Consider the following 23,632-nt stretch of genomic DNA (forward strand, 5'->3'; position numbering starts at 1 on the left):
CGCAAAGTCAGTCACTGAAACCTATATGGTACTTACACTTGATCTGGAATCATGAAATCTGGCAAGAAGAAAGGTTTCGTGGCACATCTAAAGGAAAAGAATCAGAATATTGTTTATTTGCAATTTTCTCGAAGGAAAAAAAATGTTTCTTTTGTTGTTTGTTGTCCGACTTGAAACTTGAAAGTGAAACATTCTCGACAGTGTTACAATCCCAAGGACCGATATCGTGCCAGTATCGCTGTTGATAACATGCAAAAATCGTCGAGATCCTCCATTTCTGGATAGACGAACTGTCTGTTTACATAATTGAGTTTGTACGGAATCTTCAGTGTGTCAGTCTTAATCGCACCTGGCTAATTATTCTTTTTTTCATCATTTTCCTCTGTTTACGCCGGCCAGTAGTTATAGATTTTACCATTTTGTAGTACTGGTGGAAGAGGCATTTGGTCTTAGAGGCATTTTACTGTAAAACTGGAGCAGTCCCCTCGCAGATTTCGCGCAGGATGATTCCTCCGAACGGCACAAAGAACCGTTGTGTACCTCTTGAGTGGACACGAACACAGCCGTTAAGAGAAAGAGGGAGAGGGAGAGAGAGAGAGAGAGAGAGAGGGAGAGCACTGGGGCACAAAAGAAGCCAGTCACGTATTGCGGAGCGCGGTCAGTGAGTCGCTCTGTCACGGCCAATGCCGCGGCGGCGGCCTCGCTACTCTAGTCGCACACTTCCGCGAACCTTTCGCGCCTCTCCAGACGGCGAGCATTCTGCTGCGGGCGCGCCGACCTCGAAACCGGTTGACGACCTCCTCGCTGACCTCCCTGCCTGCTGTGCTGCTACCGACACGGCACCTGTCTGTGCTCGACGTGTGCTGCAACTGTTTACAACCCGCAATTCGCACACCATGTTCGCCTTTGTGAAGAATCGTCTCCTACCCTTAGGGTATCGCGCCACAGTCGGTAAAAATGGAACCCTTCCACAATCACTTTGTTGTCCGTCTGTCTGTCTGTCTGTCTGTCTTTCCAACTGTTAACGAGATGACCTATCAGTTTGAAAATTAACTCACACACTAAGGCCTATGGGACCTTGCCGGTGAAAAAAATCGAAGTTTCTATGTCAGTGCATTCATAACATAGGCTATTTATGTCACGTATTTTGATATTCGCAAACTCACTCAACAAAACTATACAGTATTTCCTGTTGATCTACAATCATGAAATTTGGCAAGTAATGAGGTTTACAGTACAAGCAACAGAAAAAATTCGAAAATTGTTAATTTGTCGTTACATCAAACGAAAAAAATATTTTTTGTCTTTTGTTATTCGACGTCACATTTGACATTAAAACATTCTCGAAAATCTTGGAATCTTTGGAACCGACATCTTGCTAGTATCAATGTCGATAAGAGCAAAAATAGCCGAGGTTCTAGATTTCCGGAATGGATGGACTGTCTGCATACAAAATTGTCTCCTTTTGTTATTCACTTCTACGATAGCAAATTTTAACCCATATGAGTTGTGTATAGGCTGCATAAGGAACGACAGAACACCACTGCAGGGTAATAATTTAATTGTTCAAGCTGCTGGTGTCTATGGTGACTGGTTGGTGAGGACACTTTAAGGTTACGTCAGCAATAACGATGTTGCTAATTGCTCTAAAGCAAAGATACGCAGTGCTTGTACAAGTCTCCTGCCAATTTTGGCCTCACCTATCCATCGTAAAGTTTTCCATGAGAATAAAAAATTTTCTACCAGTGACGGTGCAAATTACAGTAATGGAAGGTCTGTTCGGAAGGCAACAGTAAGCAGAGAAGTGTAGTTAGGATAAAGATGGTGCAGCGCCAAGAAAAAAGTTCGTTTGAGAGTCGGAAGCCAGTTAATATACACATGGATTGTTTACTCACCAAGAAGCAAGAAGACGTTATGTTAAATTTATTTTCAAGGCGAGAATGCCGTCCGGAGACACGGGTGCAACTTCGGTTTAAATGCAAAGTGCGATCAGTTTCAATTGCGTACTAAGGAAGAGAATGCGGAAAGGACCACTGGAGGGTCACATTTGAGATTTGTCAGGAGGACACCACTTTGTGACAATAGCTCAACAATGTTTTCTGTGGAAAACGTTGAAAAGTGGGAACTTTAGGGGGAAAATCTGCCTTACTTAACATTTCTAACATCAACTTTTCCTACTGAGCCAGACAGTTTTCTTTACATACGAACTGCATACGAATTTGCACAGAATTTGTAGAGTACATTAAATTTCATATGTGTTGTTGTGGTCTTCAGTCCTGAAACTGGTTTGATGCAGCTCTCCTTGCTACCCTATCCTGTGCAAGTTTCTTCATCTCCCAGTACCTATTGCAACCTACATCCTTCTGAATCTGCTTAGTGAATTCATCTCTTGGTCTCCCTCTACGATTTTTGCCCTCCACGCTGCCCTCCAATGCTAAATGCCCCTCGACTATTATAACTGCCATCTGGTTTCTGTGCAAATTGTAAATAGCATTTCGCTCCCTGTATTTTACCCCTGCCACCCTTAGAATTGGAAAGAGAGTATTCCAGTCAACATTGTCAAAAGCTTTCTCTAAGTCTACAAATGCTAGAATCGTTGGTTTGCCTTTCCTTAATCTTTCTCCTAAGATAAGTCGTAAGGTCAGTATTGCCTCACGTGTTCCAATATTTCTAAGGAATCCAAACTGATCTACCCCGGGGTCGGTTTCTACCAGTTTTTCCATTCGTCTTACAGACGAATTCGCGTTAGTATTTTGCAGCTGTGACTTATTAAACTGATTGTTCGGTAATTTTCACATCTGTCAACACCTGATTTCTTTGGGATTGGAATTATTATATTCTTCTTGAAGTCTGAGGGTACTTCGCCTCTCTCATACATCTTGCTTACCAGATGGTAGAGTTTTGTCAGGACTGGCTCTCCCAAGGCCGTCAGTAGTTCTACTGGAATGTTGTCTACTCCCGGGGCCTTGTTTCGGCTCAGGTCTTTCAGTGCTCTGTCAAAATCTTCACGCTGTATCGTATCTCCCATTTCATCTTCATCTACATTCTCTTCCATTTCTATAATATTGTCCTCAAGTACATCTGCTTTCCCTTCTTTGGTTAGGACTGGGTTTCCATCTGAGCTCTTGATATTCATACAAGTGGTTCTCTTTTCTCCAAAGGTCTCTTTAATTTTCCTGTAGGCAGTATCTATCTTGCCCCTAATGAGATAAGCCTCTACATCCTTACATTTGTCCTCTAGCCATCCCTGCTTAGCCATTATGCACTTCCTGTCGATCTCATTTTTGAGACGTTTGTATTCCTTTTTGCCTGCTTCATTTACTGCGTTTTTATGTTTCCTCCTTTCATCAATTAAATTCAATATTTCTTCTGTTACCCAAGGATTTCTACTAGCCCTCGTCTTTTTACCTACTTGATCCTCTGCTGCCTTCACTACTTCATCCCTCAGAGCTACCCATTCTTCTTCTACTGCACTTCTTTCCCCCACTGCTGTCAATTGTTCATTTATGCTCCTCCTTAAACTCTGCACGACCTCTGGTTTAGTCAGTTTATCCAGGTCCCATCTCCTTAAATTCCCACCTTTAACCAATAGATTGTGGTCAGAGTCCACATCTGCCCCTGGAAATGTCTTAAAATTTAAAACCTCGTTCCTAAATCTCTGTCTTACCATTACATAATCTATCTGATACCTTTTAGTATCTCCGTGATTCTTCCATGTATACAACCTTCTTTTATGATTCTTGAACCAAGTGTTAGCTATGATTAAGTTATGCTCTGTGCAAAATTCTACCAGACGGCTTCCCCTTTCATTTCTTACCCCCAATGCATATTCACATACTATGTTTCCTTCTCTCCCTTTTCCTACACTCGAATTCCAGTCACCCATGAGTCTTAAATTTTCGTCTCCCTTCACTATCTGAATAATTTCTTTTATCTCATCATACATTTCACCAATTTCTTCATCATCTGCAGAGCTAGTTGGCATATAAACTTGTACTACTGTAGTAGGCGTGGGCTTCGTGTCTATCTTGGCCACAATAATGCGTTCACTATGCTGTTTGTAGTAGCTTACCCGCACTTCCATTTTTTTATTCATTATTAAACCTACTCCTGCATTACCCCTATTTGATTTTGTATTTATAACCCTGTGTTCACCTGACCAAAAGTCTTGTTCCTCCTGCCACCGAACTTCACTAATTCCCACTATATCTAACTTTAACCTATCCATTTCCCTTTTTAAATTTTCTAACCTACCTGCTCGATTAAGGGATCTGACATTTCACGCTCCGATCCGTAGAACGCCAGTTTTCTTTCTCCTGATAACAACGTCCTCTTGAGTAGTCCCCGCCCGGGGATCCGAATATTTTACCCAAGAGGACGCCATCATCATTTAACCATACAGTAAAGCTGCATGCCCTCGGGAAAAGTTACGCCTGTAGTTTCCCCTTGCTTTCAGCCGTTCGCAGTACCAGCACAGCAAGGCCGTTTTGGTTATTGTTACAAGGCCAGATCAGTCAATCATCCAGACTGTTGCCCTGCAACTACTGAAAAGGCTGCTGCCCCTCTTCAGGAACTACACGTTTGTCTGGCCTCTCAAGAGATACCCCTCCGTTGTGGTTGCACCTACGGTACGGCCATCTTGTATCGCTGAGGCACGCAAGCCTCCCCACCAGCGGCAAGGTCCATGGTTCATGGGGGGAAATTTCATATACATTTACATATGAAATAAAAATATCTTTCATATACACTTACATATAAAATAAAAATATATTTAGACAGTTATCATTACTTAAGTCATGTAAGATTAAAAACGTATAGAGAAAATATTCGTATCAAATTTACCAATGTTGTGAGGCACACCACATGGGGAATTGCAATATGTCCATACACACACGTTTATTGTAGTTACACTAAGTGATAAAATGTATGCGGTCATCTGGCTGAAAATGACTTACAAGTTCGCGGCTCCCTCCATCGGTAATTCTGGGATTCAGTATAGTGTTGGCCCACCCTCTTCCACTCTCGCAGGCGTACATTCAATCAGGTGCTGGAATGTTTCTTGGGATATGGCAGCCCATTCCTCACGGATTGCTGCACTGAGAACACGTATCGTTGTCGGTCGGTGAGGCGTGGTACGGAGTCGGCGTTCCAAAACATCCCAAAGGTGTTCCACAGGATTCACGTCATATGAGCAGTCGCTCGACCTCCCGCCTAACTGTCATAGTACTTGCAGTGGATCCTGATGCAGTTTGGAATTCCTGTGTGATGGTCCGGATAGATGTCTGCCTATTACACAGTGACTGGAAATGGTTAATAACTTGGAGACCATTTGCGGCCATTCTGGGAACTAATGTTACCAAACGACGGAATTGTTGTGGATGTCAGTGCGTCATTTCACGGAGCCACAAATGTTCGCGATTTGTTTAAAGAACATTCTTGGCAGTTCGAGCGAATGGTATGGCCACGAGATGACCCGACATGAATCCCATAGAGCATTTATGAGACAATCGAGAGGTCAATTCGCCGGCCGCGGTGGCCAAGCGGTTAAAGGCGCTACAGTCTGGAACGGTGCGGCCGCTACGGTCGCAGGTTCGAATCCTGCCTCGGACATGGATGTGTGTGACGTCCTTAGGTTAGTTAGGTTTAAGCAGTTCTAAGTTCTAGTGGACTGATGACCTTAGAAGTTAAGTCCGATAGTGCTCAGAGCCATTTTTTTAGAGGTCAATTCGTGCACAAAATCCTGCTTCGGCAACACTTTCGCAATTATAGACGGGTGTAGAGGCAGCATAGATCATTATTTCTGCAGGGAACTTCCAAAGATTTTCTGAGTCCGCGCCGTATCGAGTAGCTGCACAACGCCGGTCAAAATGAGGTCTGACACTGTTTTCGGAGGTATCTCATGACTTTTGTCACCTCGGTTTATAGTTGAGAGATATTTGATTCTTCTTGTATTCGTTTCTTTGTTACTTTTGAGGAGAGTACAAAGCTTGCTGATTTAAGAAGAAGTCTTCAGATGTTAAGGAACAAGCGGGACCAGGTGTTCATCCTATGGTCTGGTTTGACGACAGGAGGTCAGCCACAATGAGTCTAGGGGAGGGAAGTGGGTTCCTAGAGCACCACAGTTCGCGGAAGCGGTTGTAATTATCCCCTGCTCCACCATTTGGCGACCAGTACACTTTTTTCCTTTGAGGGCTAGAAGCCGCTAAGCCACTGTATACCCCTAGGAGATACCTGTGCGTGATGAACTCACCTCCCTGTATACAGATTTAAGCACAGTCTGCCACGGCGCTGCTTGGGTTTCGTGAGAAAATTCGTTGCCTTTCCCTTCATATCTTGTTATCCTGTCAACTGAGTCCTTCCTGCCACTGTCATTAAGCGTGAAGGCCTCTACCAATGAGTGTAGCATGGTTAGCAGCCGATACCAACCTCTTAGATGTTGAGATACGTTCTGTAATCCAAGTATCGGAAATTTCTGCAGGGTTCAATGTAGTGACGAAGATAAAAAGCGAAATTCTCGCTGGTCGCTGCAGTAATGGTTGGATGTCCTCCCCTCCATGTGGAGTTTGTGAAGACGTCGTCGTCGGCCGGAGTGGCCGAGCGGTTCTAGGCGCTACAGTCTGAAACCGCACGACCGCTACGATCGCAGGTTCGAATCCTGCCTTGGGCATGGATGTGTGTGATGTCCTTAGGTTAGTTAGGTTTGAGTAGTTCCAAGTTCTAGGGGACTGATGACCTCAGAAGTTAAGTCCCATAGTGCTCAGAGCCGTTTGAACCTTTTTTTTTTTTTTTTTTTTTTGTCGACGTCGGGACCTAGTTTTAGAGGAAGAGAAGTTCGGACACTTCTCGTGGGGTAGCCGTTTCTGGCACTGGCCGTCCTGCTGCAGAGAGAGAGGGACTTCTGGCCCTGGCGCCAATTGGGGCTCAGATTTGCCACGATTTGAATAAGTGTCGCATGTCGCATTAGTGCTGCCCTTTTTCTGAGCAGCTGACAATTTGCGGGATTTCCCGTGCAACTTGTGTTGCCTGATTAATTATTTTGTTTCATGGACCATGGTATTTTGCATTTGCGAAGGGCACAGATTAGAACTTTTGCGTTTCCCAAGCAGTCTTCCACGTAGATTAGGTACCTCCCTACAGTGTTAGCGGGACATTCATAATTAAATATGGTGTTAGCGGGACATTCATAATTAAATGGGCTTCTAAAGAGGTTTGTGCTTCGGTGTTTTAGGTGGCTGCTTGCCCGTTGTATTGGAGCAGTCTCTGGGTCAACGTTACGAAACTTTACGTTCATTTCATTGGAGAGTAAGTAAATAACTTATAAAATTCAGACTATAACTGATCCTGTCCCTTTAAAAACCAATGTAACCTCTGCATTCCTAACTTTTTCTCACTTTCACGGTGCTACGTTGTTAAGCAGCGGCCAACTCCTTTGTTTAAATATTAGATACGAGCGTATTTTGACAAGTGATTATGACTTATGATGTATGAGCATTGCACTGAGGTGGTTATACGAGGGTAAAACCAAAAGCAAGGTCTCGTATTTTTTTATAAGTACATAGACCTGTTTATTTCTACAATTGCTCACATCAGCTTGAACATTTAGCTACTCGTATTTTTCGACATAATCACAATTTCTGTCGATACATTTTTATGGACGCTGTGACAGTTTTTGTATGCCCATGTCATACCAGCTCGCCGCCATGTTGTTCAGAAATTTATGAACCTCTTCTCTCACCTCGTCGTCGGAGCTGAATCGCTTTCCGGCCAAATGTTCTTTTAACCTAGGGAACAGGCGATAGTCACTGGGCGCCAAGTCAGGACTACAGGGTGGGTGGGTAATTATGTTCCACTGAAAATGTTGCAGGAGAGCAACGGTTTGCCGAGCGATGTGTGGGCAAGCATTGTCATGGAGAATGTGTACGCCCTTGCTCAACATACTTCTCTCCGGTTCTGAATTGCCCGTTTGAGTTTTTTCAGAGTCTCACAGTACAGCGTTAATTGTGATTCCAGTGGGCATATAGTCGATCAACAATACCCCTTTTCGATCCCAAAAAACAGTTGTTATGACTTTACCGGCAGACTGTTTGTATGAATTTCCGCGACTTTGGCGAAGAAGGATGCCGCCACTGGTGTGATTGTTGCTTGGTCTCAGGTGTACAGTGGTATGCCCAGGTTTCGTCACCCGTGACAACTGAGTCCAGAAAGTTGTCCTGTTCGGCGCAAGCCGGTGAGGGAATACGCGGGAAGCATCAACTCGTTGCTGCATGTGGTCCTCAGTCAGCATGCGTGGCACCCATCTTGCGCACACCTTCCGGTAGTTCAATGTTTCCGTTAAAATTATGTGAGCGGTGCTTCGGGAAACCACGGGAACCAACGAACAGAAATCATCCAGGATGATCCTCCGATCTTCACGCGTGCTTTGCTCAACACTGTCTCCTCAGAAATTGGTCTCCCGCTCCTTTGTTCGTCGTGAATTTCGGACCGACCAGCTGCAAACACTCTACACCACTTACGAACATTTTTGACATCCATGCACGAGTCACCATACACTTCCGTCAATTGGCTATCGTTTTCAATCGGCGCAATGCCCTTTGCGTTCAAAAACCGAATAACTGCGCGCAGTTCGCATTTGGCGGTAACATCCAAAGGGAGCTCCATTCTCAACGGCTGCCAACCCAAGACTGAGCGCCTCAGCGCGGCGTGCGCATGTTTACACACAGCACTCTTCATAACAGTGTGACCATCTGCCACACCAACAGAGTTCTGTACTTATAAAAAAATAGGATACCTTACTTTTGGTGTTACCCTCGTACATCTGCTAAAGCCACGTCGTAGAGAGAATAAAGCAAGACAGGAGTGCAGTTTCAGTTTATATCGACGCCAGTCCGGGAGAATTATAACTTGTACTGTTCAATGTTTTTCCTTTGTATCAAGAAACATAATTTGTGGACGTGATTGGAGCGTCACCCCTAAGCGGCACTACCAAAGGAGTCGGTGAACCTACAGGCTAATTCTTTCTCTGTTGGCAGATGAGAGGCTACGGAGCTGCTGGGGTGTTGGCACCTTTGCTGGTGGTGACGGTGATGCTGTCAGCCGTGCAGGGCCAGGTGCCAGCGCTGGGGGCCTGTCCAGACATGCAGACGGTGCCCGGCTTCGACATGGCCAGGGTGAGTAGGATCTTATAATCTTCTCTCACCTCATAGTAGCGCCGACAGTGGTATCTCGTCAAACAACTTGTTTCCTTTTGGAGAAACTTACCAACACACTTTTTTAAATCGTGTCAGAAGCGTCAGATTACAAAGGAAAGAAGGACGTACATGTGGTCCGCGAGACTGCACTGAGTGGGGCAGTTAAGGCAAGAACACATGTGTTGTGCGTCTTGACCACACCACATCTGCGGAGGTTAGACATCTACATGTATACTCCGCAAGCCCCTTAACACCGCAAGGCGGTGGACACATTGTACTAGTATGAAATTTTCACTATACAGCGGAGTGTGCGCTGATGTGAAACTTCCTGGCAGATTAAAACTGTGTGCCGGACCGAGACTCTCCGCTGTAGAGTGAAAATTTCATTCTAGAAATATCCCCTAGCCTGTGGCTAAGCCATGTCTCCGCAGTATCCTTTCTTCCAGGAGTGCTAGTTCTGCAAGGTTCGCAGGAGAGCTTCTGTGAAATTTGGAAGGTAGGAGACGAGGTACTGGCGGAAATAAGGCTGTGAGGACGGGGCGTGAGTCGTGCTTGGGTAGCTCAGTTGGTAGAGCACTGGCCGCGAAAGGCAAAGGTCCCGAGTTCGTGTCTCGGCCCGGCACACAGTTTTAATCTGCCAGGAAGTTTCACATTGTACTAGTGTTGTCAGTTTTCTAGTCTATTCCTGTTCAATAATGGGTGAGCAAATATTATTTGTACGACTCAGTTTGAACTCTGATCCCTCCTCTCTTATTTCCATGACCCCTACGTGAGAAAGACAGTTATGGCAGCGCGATGATTGCATCTACGGACTGGCTGTTTCCCTTTTGTGAGATCTGATTTGGATCTTCTGGTCCCTGCCTGCCGTCTTTTAAGGTATTTCCTGACTCTTTTGATGGTTCCATCCAGCGATGATCTTTTTCAGTCAAGTTCATCTTCGTTTTAGGCTGAGTTTAGTGTTCACAGTCCTCAGCCGCTCAGAGAAAGCTACTCCTTGATTTCAGCTTTTCGGCAGCCTCTCAAATGCCTGATAGGGGCTGCTGTACAGATGTGCAGGACTTCATTCTCTCTATGTAGGCAGTTGCCTCCAGTCGAATTGTCGGTGGAATAGTTTAACCGGTTGGTACATTTTATTTGCGGGAGCGAGTTTCAAGCAGTGGGTGACGAGTCTTTAGATCCCATGCAGTGTGTCGTAAACTCGTTAAGACTGGGCGGATTTGTACCCGACGAGGCAGGCGCATTCGCCAGCGGAATGGGAAACTTTCTGTGCTGTTGCTATTACCAAGTTCGGCTTAGCATCCCAGTTTGAACCTATAACTTTTCTAAGGTACTGGTTTAATGTCAAGAAACTCAGACATTCTTCTCCATGTAACGTGGAGTCCTCAGGTTGCTTGTCTTTTGTGGAGATAAAAAGCGCAAATCTGAGTTTTTGTGGAATTACGCTTAAGTTGGTAATTTATTAATTAAGAAATATAGGTGAAATTTTTTGCGTCCGTTCAGAATAAGCTACAGTTTTCGTAGACCATACCAGCACGAACTGACTGAAACTGAGATCTTCCCGTGCGTTGTCACACTTCAGTAGTCGCCTCTGTGAATGTGTACTTACTTTTCTAGACTCTCTCTGTATATGCGTGTATAAGCTACGTCTTCTTTTTTTTTTTTGTCGAATGTTTGGGCGGAACGACAACAAGTCTCCATGAAAACTATACGATGGATTTTTGTCCGAATTCAGAATTTTCACAATCAAACGAAGAGTGGGAAATGGACAAGTAGGGTATGAAATTGACCAGCGTGAGGTCGTTTTGCAAAAAGATTTAATTGCTTGAAATTAACCAGTCCATAGCGTTCAGTTCGTAAGAAAGCAGCTGCGAGCAGTTTGTCCCGAGTGTCCGAGAGTGTATTTGTCGAATTCTCCGTTATGATTTAAAACAATCGTTCAACAACTGAAGCAGAAATATTATCAGTTGCGATTAGAATTCTGACAGCAAATTATGACATACAGAAACGAGGACAATGGATTTCTGGACAAGTTGTGGATGTCAGATAAGGCCATTTTCATTTCACAGATTACGTGAATAACGGAACTACCGTTACTGGGCAGACAGCACCTCTAACGAAGTTTATGAACGGCCTTTTATACGACAGCAAGGTGACAGCATCGTGTGCAGTTTCGTCACACGGAGTCACCGGACCGTACTTTTCCGCATATGAAGAGCGATTCCCAGTGATTGTCACTCCGGATCGGTATGTCGAGATGTTGCAATCTTTTGTCATGCCTGCATTGAACAGTATTCCACAACTGTATGAGCCGGCAGATGTGGTCGAGCGGTTCTAGGCGCTTCAGTCTGGAACCGCGCGACCGCTACGGTCGCAGGTTCGAATCCTGCCTCTGGCATGGATGTGTGTGATGTCCTTAGGTTAGTTAGGTTTAAGTAGTTCTATGTTCTAGGGGACTGATGACCTCAGATGTGAAGTCCCACAGTGCTCAGAGCCACAACTGTATGAAACCTGGTTTGAACAGGGTGGTGCGACATCCCACACTATAAAGTAATCAATCACAGCTGTGCGAGAATTGTTCGGTAACCGTGGCACCTCAACATTCGGTGTCGTTCACTAGCTTCCCTGACCACCAGATTTGTAAGTTTGTGATTTGTTCTTGAGAGGCTACCTTAAGAGTCAGATGTACACGAGACGGTCACGAAGACAGGATAAATTAAAGGAGAGAATTCACGACGACATTCATGGTATACTAGCAGATATACTGCAACACTCAATGAGAAATCCCAAGAGCAGATTGGAAGAATGCATACGTACAGAAGGATGCTTGCTGTATGCAAGACATATCTTCTAATCATTGGTAATTTTGATTACTGTCTCTTAAAAGACAAATTTTAGTGGCTCAATTGCTGTCAACATATTTTTGCTGCATTTTTAACGTTTTTATTGGCTGTTTCAAAAGTTCCCTTTTATGTGTCGCCCTGCACATGCACAGGGGAAAAAATAGGAAAACGCTGTGCATACTAGGGGAACAAAGAGCTGCGTGTATCTGTGAAATTCACGCCGCGTCGTACTAACAGTGTTCTTTTTATTTTGAGTTTATCAATCTGCCACTGTTTAAACAGTTAGCTGTTTTATTCTCCACTTCTGCCGCAACCTTAAACCACGCCATCAGTTCCTTTGTGTTTGAACAGTATATTTGAACCTGGATAAATTATTTAATACCAACTAAAAACGCCGTCTCAAAGCATTTTTCAAGGTAAGGATGATATGTAGAAAAATGAACGACATACTTTAACTGGCTCTGCAGAGAGTAGTATTTTTTCTAGATTTCGTATAAGCATCTTAAGAGAAGTTTGTAAGTTTACATTCACTTGCTGTCGTTAACCTCAAGATTACTCCTCATCACTAACATTTGATTCTCTTCTATACCACATACACCGATGAACCGTAGCATTGTGAAAACTGCCCACGGCGAGTTTAGCCACTTAGTGCTGAGAGAACGTGACGCGGTGAGGAGAGTATATAAACGGAACAGAGACGAGTGAGGTGTAATCCTAGCGACGATACCGACCAAAAGAGAGGAAATACACTGGCATAAGCAAATTTCACAAAAGGCAGATTGTTGTGGCCAGTGCCTTGAAAGGAGCATCTCGGACACAGCGAAGATGGCCGGCTGTTCGCGTGTTACTGCCGTCAGCGTCTGTGGAAAATGGTTGAAGGGTGGTGAAATCACGAGTAGGCGGTAAGGTGTTGGACGTCCACTCTTCATCGCAGAACACGGAGGTCGGAGGCTTGCCCGCTCTGTAACAGAGGGGAGACATCGACCTGACGGCAGAGTACAATGATGGTTGAGGCACAATTGTTTCCGAGCACACTGTCAGCACACATTGTCGAACATGGGTCTTCGCAGCTAGACGACCCCTACATGTTCGCACATAGTCTCGAGGGGTCTGTCAATTAGGATAAATGGGCAGGGGATCATCGAGACTGGACTGTGGACAACATTTCGTCTGACTGGCTGCCTCTTGTTTTGTATTGCACCAGATCGAATGTCAACCTCGGATACACCGTCATCCAGAAGAACTTTTTTCGAAGCATGTACAGCGTCACGGACACAGCTGGCGTCGGCAATATTATGGTATCTCGGGTATTCACCTGTACTGCCATGTGACCTGTGGTAGTAATGTACGAGACTGTGACAGATGTGGACTACGTGGACATTGTTACGGGCCACTTGCATCCCCTCATGCCTGATGTCATCCCCAGTGACGACGGCATTCCAGCGGAATTACTCTTCGTGTCACAAGGCCAGAATCATGATAGAGTGGTTTGAGGGGCCTGATAGAGATGAGTCATTGATGTATTGACCATCAAATTCGCCTAATCTGAACCCGATGGCAAATATCGTGGACGATGTCAGACGTTGGCTCCACGCTCACAAGCTATTGGCCCGTGATTTAATTGAACAGCGCGACGCGTGCAAACTTGTCTACTGCCACTTACCTTCGGAAACCTATCAAGTATTATTCAAGCCTTGCCACGCTCAATCGATCTGTACTGCGCTTGAAAAGTGAGTCAAGACGCTATTAAGAAAATTGTCGTAATATTTAGGTTGAAGAGTGGTGTACCACTGCATCATAACATTAAAAATATTAAGAATTACGTAAATGAAAATGTAAGAAAAACATAAGAAAAATGTAAATGTTCGTTTGTTCAAAATCGTCTACCTCCGTAAGTTCTTGACCGATTGCTTTAAAATTTTGACACAACGCTAAATTCTAACATAGGCGTGCTTTTAGGTGCCTGTTTCTTTAATATATGCTATATAATATATATTAAATCTATATGTGGGTGTAAATTTTTGAAATTTTTTTGTAACAACGTTTCCCTAATGTTAAATTTATAAAAAAAAATTTATTTCACATACGTTAAAAATAGGTGTTTTAAAATATATGCGTATTCCAATACAACGTTTGTCACAATTTTAAAGCATTCGGTTAAAAATTTTGGAGATTTGCGATTAGGAACATTTACAGTTTCTATATGAGTGTATTTGTTTCTTCAAAATCTCAATTTTTCAAAAGTTCTTCACGTACTGCTTTGAAATTTTTATACAACTTTGCATTCGATTTCTCACCTGATTTTTTTTGTATCTACTGGAACAGTTACAAAAATGTAAATGTTGGTTTGTGCAAATCGTTCGTCTCCGAAAGCTCTTGACCAATTGCTTTGTAATTTTGACACAGCATTGAATTCTAATACTGGCGTGTTTTAGGCACCTAATTGTTTAATGTATGCATATTTTTAATACCTGTAATATATAAATATACATAAGTAATATGTAAATGGAAAACATTGTTACGAGAAATATAAAAAGGTACCTTCCAATTTTCTTCGAATTTTAACGAGTTATAAGTATACGCTCATATAACAGCTAAATGCTGTACAGCTACTCACATTAGCATGTACTGCTGAAAAGAATGCTTCAGGAACAGAATATCATTATATGAATTATTAGATTCTATTCTTTGAAATTTTTCTTCAGCGAGTGGGAGGGGGAGATGGACAGAGACAGGAGAGAGACGAAGATTTAGACGTATATCCAATAGCCATACACGTTAGAAACGTAGTTAGCAAACAGGAAAGTTGTATTCATGATTATTTGTCTGTGGTTAGAATACTAAACTGAATTTGTAAAGTCAGTAAATAACTCACAAAGTCAGAGAGAAGAGCAAGAAGAGGTGGAGAGATGGCGGCAGGAGTACGTCGACAGAGATAGGGTGGGACGTGATGAACTGTGTGAGGGGGAGAGAGGGGGAACTGGAGGAGACGGACAGAGAGAGAGATAGAGAGAGAGAGCGGAGGGGATGAGAAGATGGACGGGGAGATGGATGGGCAGAGATAGGGGAAGAAGGAGGAGGTATACAAAGAAAGAGGGAGGGGAAGAAGGACAGAGGGGAGAGAAAGAGACTACGACGAATATCCAGTTGCCATACATGTTAGAAATGCATGCTTTCTCTTTTCTTTCTTTTTCATTTAAGTAGACTGAGCCACAGCCGAGGGTAGCCGGGTACAGCTAGTCGACAATTATAATTATTTCCATATTGTAAATATTTAAAACTCCTGAACGAACAAAAAGTGTTTTGCATATAACTTCGTATCTTCTCTTTTGCACCTAGAAAGGACTCTATGACACTTGTTTCCATTGTGTTTTATATCAATTATTAGAACCCGCATATAACAGTCAAAAAGGTACAAGTAGTCACATAAGCAAGTACTACTGAAAATAAAAGAATGTATCAGAAAAAGAATATCGGTGTATGAGTTATTACGTTCTATTTTTTGATATTGCTCTGTAAAGTTTACTCAACTGAGCTTACCTCGTTTTCTGACATGTGGTCTCATATAACAAATTATTGCTTTGTAGCGTGTTCTTCGAACGTTACGAACAGGAGAGCTGCGTCGTTTAAACCCCTGCTCTGTGTCCACAGTACATGGGCCGGTGGTACGAGGCGGAGCGCTACTTCGCGCTGTTCGAGTTTGGCGGCAAGTGCGTCAGCGCCAACTACACCGACTCCGGCGAGGGCCGCGTCGCCATCGTCAACAGGCAGACCAGCTCCATGTCAGTACCTGGCCAGCCCAACCTAAGCTAAGCTAACCCAGTGTAGCTCACCCGGTTAGCCGTGCGGTCTAACGCATTATTTTCCGGGCGGGAAGGCGTGCCTGTCTCCGGCACGAATCCGTCCGGCGGATTAGTAGCCCTGGGTTCGGTGTGGGGCGGCGGTGTGGTGAGTGGACTGCTGTAGCCTGTTGTGGGGTTGTGAACCACTGAGGGCTACGGCGTGGACGAAGCCTCTCCGTCGTTTCTAGACCCCAATTCAACACAATACAATACAACCCAGTATACTGCTCTGCTGCGGTCTTAATCTTTACAGACCGCATCTCGTGGTCGTGCGGTAGCGTTCTCGGTTCCCACGCCCGGGTCCGCGGGTTCGATTCCCGGCCGGGGTCAGGGATTTTCTCTGCCTCGTGATGGCTGCGTGTTGTGTGATGTCCTTAGGTTAGTTAGGTTTAAGTAGTTCTAAGTTCTAGGAGACTGATGACCTAAGATGTAAGTCCCATAGTGCTCAGAGCCATTTGAACCATTTAATCTTTACAAAGATATTGACACACATCAAAAAAAGTTTTGCATCACCCCAGTTCCCAGAACCCTGTCATCTTCACAACAACAGCACCAGTACGTGCATTTCTCTGTCAAAGGTATCAGAACGGTTTTGGCTTATAACTTTCGACTCATTCGTTACCGGTACAGGGGCCTTAGACTGATACCCTCTTCTCTATCATCTCAGAATGTAACATCATTGCCGGCCGAAGTGGCCGTGCGGTTAAAGGCGCTGCAGTCTGGAACCGCAAGACCGCTACGGTCGCAGGTTCGAATCCTGCCTCGGGCATGGATGTTTGTGATGTCCTTAGGTTAGTTAGGTTTAACTAGTTCTAAGTTCTAGGGGACTAATGACCTCAGCAGTTGAGTCCCATAGTGCTCAGAGCCATTTGAACCATTTTGTAACATCATTATGGTTCAAAAATGGCTCTGAGCACTATGGGACTTAACATCTATGGTCATCAGTCCCCTAGAACTTAAACTACTTAAACCTAACTAACCTAAGGACATCGCACAACACCCAGCCATCACGAGGCAGAGAAAATCCCTGACCCCGCCGGGAATCGAACCCGGGAACCCGGGCGTGGGAAGCGAGAACGCTACCGCACGACCACGAGATGCGGGCTCATCATTATGGAATCACCCTGTATATACACGCTTCACAACCCCCGGCGTTTATGGCTTTGACGCTGTGTAGCGTCTTTGGATGACGGTTATCGACATAAAATTTTATCAACTAAGTCCACTACACAACCTCTAGAAGATTGTAACATGAATTGTGACACATCCCATATACATATGGTTTTATTCGACTGTATTTAATAGTGAACATATGATACGAAACAAGTTACCATTCAGCTCTCAAACCTGACGCTCCGTCGCGTCAGGTTCCCAGCGGTGAACGGACATCTGCGTGGCTGCTCGTTAACAAAACCGCTGACATGTACAAGTTTGGTCAGCAAAATTTCAGCAGTTTCAACTGAATTAGATACCTCAAAAGCCGATTTCTGTCGTAAGTCCTTTCATCTAGACTAGAAACCGAAAAAGTTTTACTTCTTGAGCAGTTGAAATAGGAGATAGCTGTATTATTTTGCGAGCTAGTACGATATGGTACTATAACCGGTTTCAATAAGTTCAAAAATTTGCTTTTTCTCTTCATCTGGCATTTTTCTAAAATATATGTTTCCATGTAATTAGAATATATTATTTTTGAGATTTAAGCAACGATATTTGCATTAACATGACTTTCAACTCCCTGCTCTACTTTTTCTTTTTTTTTAAACAAAGAAAAGTGTAGCTGTTCATAATCTGACGTCTCTAATCTCTTTTGAACGATAAAAAATACCCAAATGTAATTGCAGTATTATTAATTGGTCCAGTTTTCGCAATAACTGCTTACTTATTGCAGCTACTTAAAGCATGAAGCACAGAACGAGAACAAAATATATTTTGCACTTGACGTATTTCTTGTCGTTCATTGTCCCATCTTCTCGTTCTTGGCTCAGTACTCGTAGGTTAATGACTGCTTCACACAAAATCAGCAAAGACGTGACCGGGTTTGGTTTATACCTACCTCATTTCAGTAACACCATAAAGCAGGAACGTATTTCCTCTTCCGAAAATTAATTTATTTTACATTTTCCTGTTTCCACAGTTTGACACGCATCTTAGCTAAAACTGCTAACTTCTAACTGTTAATCTCACAGTAAGCACCGCTTTAAAACTACCGTGCGCCAAAATGTAACACATTCTAAGAGAACAAGAACAGCAACATCACAATTTCAGTACAAAGATATGTTCACGTCTTGGATGTAATCGATATCCTTGACGAAAGAATTACAAATAATTAATCCTTGATGAAAGCGTAAATAACTGCAGTATTCTGTTCATTTTACCTTTTTGAACAATAAGAGAAAACAGTAATGATGATCAGAATACTAAACCCATGTACTCGACTTCACAAATGGACAAAACTGTGAAGTATTTGAGAAATACAAAAATAATTATGCTTCTCACAAAACGGTCGATCTTATGACAGCATTATGCTTCATCACTGTACATTTACATCAAAATGATAGAAACTACACAATTCGCAATTTCGATCTATTTGGATAATGTTCTGAATTATAGTGTATCGGGTTCTCCTATTATTGACGAAAAAGGATGTCTATTGAACAGCTCCAGTACAATAGCGATATGAATAAATCACGTTGAAAATGTTAGCGATTTAAATTGTGTTCAATATTTTAATCTCTTATGCCTTCATTTCGTTAAATCATAAATTATACAGGAGAATTTTATGCAGTTAAACAATAAACATTAAAAGCTCCTTTTTAGAAAACTGCTCTGCAATACTAATCCTTACGGGCCAGTTGCTATAAAATATCCCTTGCTGTGAGACTTCACAGAGTTTCAAGGTATGGGTATGTCGATTATAAACACGGCTCTGGTCTAGAGGCAGCCGTCACAGTGCCCCGCTCTCTGCGATAATTGAAAATCACTCTGTCTTCCGAAATATGACGTAAACAATGTGAAAGTCGCTTATGATATATATCTCTGTAGTGTCTTTAGGCATGTCAAATTATATTCTTAATTTTAATTAGCCCCGAAGTAATGTTAACAGTTCTGATACGGGTGAAAGTTTCCCGTCTGGGAACAACTTCAAACTTATCAAATCATGTTAAGAATATTACTGAACGCCTGAAACATATGTTGTAACTCAATACCAAAATATCGTACATGGCTCGGAAACGGACCTTTCTAGAATTGCGTATCGCATTGTGTTTGCTATATATAAGCTAAGGATTTTGTTATTTTGTCAATATTTTATTCATGAGAAGTATCTCCTACAAAAATCATGTAAAAAGTTCTGAAATTTACATGTGGTATACATCTCTGTAGTGTTTATACTCTACAAGCATGTAGAAATATATTATTAATTTGAAATAGCGCCAGAGTTAAACGACTCTTAGAATCGGCAGAATTTTCGCGTCCGGAAAAGTTTCCGAATTGAGGATTAGCAGGCACAACGATTTTCTTCAATGGAGGCGGAAACGCAACGGCAGCTGATAATACAAAAGTGGGTTGCCGCTGGTATTTTGCTGGCGGAGGTAGCCCAGTCCTCTAGCTGTCAAATGCAGACTACTATAAATAAGACTGTAAAACGAGAGATAAGATGCTGGCGATAGTGGTGGTGATGGGAGTGGTGATGATGATGATGATGATGATGATGATGACTGTGATCCATTGTGATGACGATGATGATAATGATGACTGTGATCCACTAATTCTAGAAGTGAGGGTGGCGGTGACAGTTCTACCACCTGTTTTCTACGGTTACTTTTATCCCTACGGTAGCTTTGGCAAGCAGTTCACTTGGATTTACAATACACAGGAATCGCTCTTATCAGAATGTGGTTCAATTACATCCAGAATAGGTTTCGGTAACAGATCACTATGTAGTTTCGATTACAAGTCTCTTCACCAGTGTGCTACTACATTGCTGCCCATCCTATGTCATTATGATAAAAGCATCTCGTCGGCCTTTAGCAATGCAAAGAAACCAAATGCAATACACAGACTCTTGAGTTTGCAGCATTCTGTTCGATATCCTGTACAACACTGTTTCTCCAGTGCATCGTTCACCATTAGTCATCAGTCGTTCGTTATTTGTCCATTGTTAAAATATTCATCAATTTCGTAAGCTAGAGTACCCTTCATATTACTTATGAGTAGAAGAATATGCACATACATCATTCAGGCTCAACACAGGAACTAATGAAAGGGGAGAAGGCTCTGTACATTCCTGGTGCCTAGAGAAGTACGTCAATGGTAAAACTGGGATTTCGATTCGTCCTTCCTCCCTCCCCCTCCTCCCTGTTGCCCCACTCCCCCTCCTCTCCAGCCCCCGCTCCGCAATCCTCACCCCGTCCTTTATCATGGTTTTATACCACTGAACTCTTTCAGTAACGAAGGTGTATTTGAGGAGCTCTTCGCCTCCATCCTAACAAGATGTTTACTTGTATAATCGGGAAACTGATCTTTCTTTGTACAAATAAGGAAGGAAGATCAATGGTAAACCTTAGGCCGACAGTGAAATCACCGGAGATGAAGTACAATGCTTGGACGCCCCTGGTGTAAAGCATTGTGACTTATGACACGTGAGTTACTGTGGGCATGTGGACCCAGTCTGCTATAATAGTTCACAATTACAAGACATCAGATAATGACCCTTTATGCAGAATGTATCACTGCAACTGCGCCTGCTGCGTCAGCAACACCACCTACCTTTCCTGCTGAAAGGTCACGCAAAAAACACGGAATACAGTACACTACCTGATACTAGTTTTCAAATTGCTGATGCTTATGGCAAGTGGTATGTTCCGCACTGAATGGCTGTAGATAAACGCCATGAAATCGCCTAAATAGATGACTGACTGGTAAGGAAATGTAAATCCATATAACTGACTCTAAAAAATGATAAAATCATAATTGTACGTGTAATATTAACGCTGTGAAAATACGTGGCACACGGAGCTCCAACACTTAAGAAAATTCAAACAAGATAAATTCTATAAAAGTCGCAAAACATTGGCAAAATTTCGCTGGTAGGTAATGCAGTGAAACTGACTGTCCTACTAATCAGATGTATTAATACCAAACAGATTCTGTACCGACCCTCGAAACATACTGTCGTCACAAAGACACAAAGACCGGTCTCACGAGTGAGGCACACATTCAGACCATGAAAATTTCAATACATTCGCAATGTTAATCAAGAAAATAATTACGCATGAACCAACCGTTACCTGTGAATGATTAACAAAGTCGTATAGCAAGTATGCTCTCCCTGCACAAAGAAATCCTACATCTTTCCACTACACCGTTCAATAGCTAGCAGCACGCAGCACCAGACTCCAAAAAATCTCTTTCTCCAAGCATTCCAGGGCAGAAAGGCGCTTAGTCACACTCGCGACCCAGCAGTCCCAGTGAGATCGGCTCATCCAGAACTCGAAGATCAGTTCCTGAATACCTTACAAGCTGACCCAAAGACAACTACGTTGTGTGCTATCGGTATAGTGCAAATGCAAAAGATAACTTTCAAGTTGCTATGGAAAATGCATTTATTTGTCTTCTCGTTGTTTATTTGTTTCCTAATGACTGAATTAATTATTTTTTTAAGGAGCAGCAAGGTCTCTGCGAATATTTAAAGTAATCTTAAGTTTTATAAACACAATGCTCAAAATTTAATTTTTTTCCTAGATTTATTTCACTAGACCAAGTGTAAAGTTTTTAGAGAGTCCAAGCATGAAAAACGCATCGTGTTTAGAAGCAAGGGGAGGACATTCAAAACATTAAACAGAGTTTCTTACTTGTGAACTTCATAAAACGTTCATTCGTAAATAGTTCGAAAAAGAAAGATGTTCTTGCATGTGTATGTACGGTTCATATTTTGGAATGAGAAATTTGCCTCCGTAGTACGTAAATGTATTCATGGTAACACTGCATTTAGTAAGCCAGGAAGACTTTCTTTCCTCAAGACCAGTTCAAAACCTTACCACATTGTGCCATGCACGCAAAATGACCTTGTTAGAAAAGAGACACAAAATTGATTTTCACTGTCCTATGCTAGCACACAGCGCAGGTACACGGAGTAACGTAGCTAGCCCATTTGCTGGACTTGATAGTAAACAAATAGAAACACAAGGAAAATGTCATTCTGTCGACCGTCTTCAATTCAAGCTTTGTCTGAATGTAGTGTACATCAACAAAGAAAAGATAGAAACGTCTGTGGGAAAAGATAGAAACGTCTGTGGAGAATACAAGTTAGCATTTGTGTGAATGGTGCACTATAGTGCGTTTTTGAGTAGTTCTTGAGGAGAGCAAGTGGATCATCGAATAAAAGAGCTGTGCTGTTAAAAAAGCCGTACTAGTATTAATATATTCACAAAGAATAAAGGTACAAAAAAAGCTGTTATGCTAGTTAATGTCCCCCTGGTACCTAAATAACGTTTGTCTGGTATATTTTTGTCATTCTTCCGGAGGAAAAGTTATTTGGGATGGTCAAGATAAATGAGACAATGTGTATGTTACCATGTAATCACGTAAGTACCTTATCATTTAAATCGGAAGAAACTAGTGACACGTATATTGTGTAAATGTCTCTTGCAGTCCTTGCTTAACGGGTAAAGTGAAAATACAGTTTCACACCTGTACGTTCAGCTAGCTGTAATTTTATCAAGTAGTACAATTCTGTATATGCTCTAAACCCTTGTGACGTTATAACTGATGCAGTACATTCAATAAAATCGCCAACGCAAGTACTCAGGTATCACTGTAAATTTCTAAATGGAACAAATTTTCAGAACTGGTATACGATCAACGATTGAGGGTGAGGTTCGGATCCTGGGCCGCACGGATGACTCCAAGCTCAACGTCCGATTTCCATCCCTGCCAGGTACGTAGGACGTTGTATATGCGTTATTATCCTATGTGAAATAATCTGATTCTATTATTTATTACTGATTTGAAGATATTCTTTAAAATTGCCGTCGATCTAACACGCATAATGTAAATTTTGATCTGTCGTAACACCTTTTTTGTTATCAAGGATTTTGCTGCCCCCGAGTTATAACGGTATTAGAATTAATTTTATTTTAAAATTATTCAGTTGATCGGAGCTTAATTTTTGTTTAATAGATGTTATTATTGGAAGTGCTATTTGTTCCATAGTGCTGAATTTGTAAGTGCCTTTCATTGCATGGTGGTTTCCGGTCACTCAATTGCATCTTCTACACTACGGTTGTCAAAAAACTTTTGCATCTTTATATGTCACAGCTTTGTTGAACTAATGCACAACAGGGGTGACATTATGCTAATTCCGAATTACTTCTTTCTCTGTTTTAAACCGACCACTATATTTAACACGTAGGCATTTTAGTTGTATCGCAATTTATCGCACAGTACACACACTTAACAAACTATGTGCGTTCCCACGTATGGGAACACGCTAGACTTTGCTTAACAGAAAGCTCTATGCTTCAGTTAGCTGCCTTCCCCGAACTATTACATATCTGAAAGAACAACTGATAATGATTTCTTACTTTATTTTTGCGACACAACGTAGTTTATTACTAGAATGAAGTTGGAAGTTGATCGTTCACTTTCAATATTATTTCCATAGAAATAAGTAACAGCTCCAAATAAGGAAAAAAAGTCATAGTTAAATTATTATCTGACATTTTTCTCTGTGCATGTGCCCTGGTTGGATTATTTAATAACA

The 23,632-nt window shown here is 42.5% G+C and overlaps 1 protein-coding gene across 1 annotated transcript in view; it reads left to right on the forward strand.

Annotated features, from left to right (window-relative positions):
- Nucleotides 1–23,632, forward strand: part of LOC126457422 (apolipoprotein D-like) — a 48,473-nt gene that overhangs the window by 19,288 nt on the left and 5,553 nt on the right. The window contains exons 2-4 of the mRNA XM_050093694.1: nucleotides 9,030–9,167; nucleotides 15,680–15,810; nucleotides 22,716–22,807. Coding sequence (XP_049949651.1) covers nucleotides 9,030–9,167; nucleotides 15,680–15,810; nucleotides 22,716–22,807 — 361 coding nt within the window. The remainder of the gene's footprint in view (nucleotides 1–9,029; nucleotides 9,168–15,679; nucleotides 15,811–22,715; nucleotides 22,808–23,632) is intronic.

The sequence above is a fragment of the Schistocerca serialis genome, chromosome 1, assembly GCF_023864345.2.
Source record: "Schistocerca serialis cubense isolate TAMUIC-IGC-003099 chromosome 1, iqSchSeri2.2, whole genome shotgun sequence".
Taxonomy (NCBI): Eukaryota; Metazoa; Arthropoda; class Insecta; order Orthoptera; family Acrididae; genus Schistocerca; species Schistocerca serialis.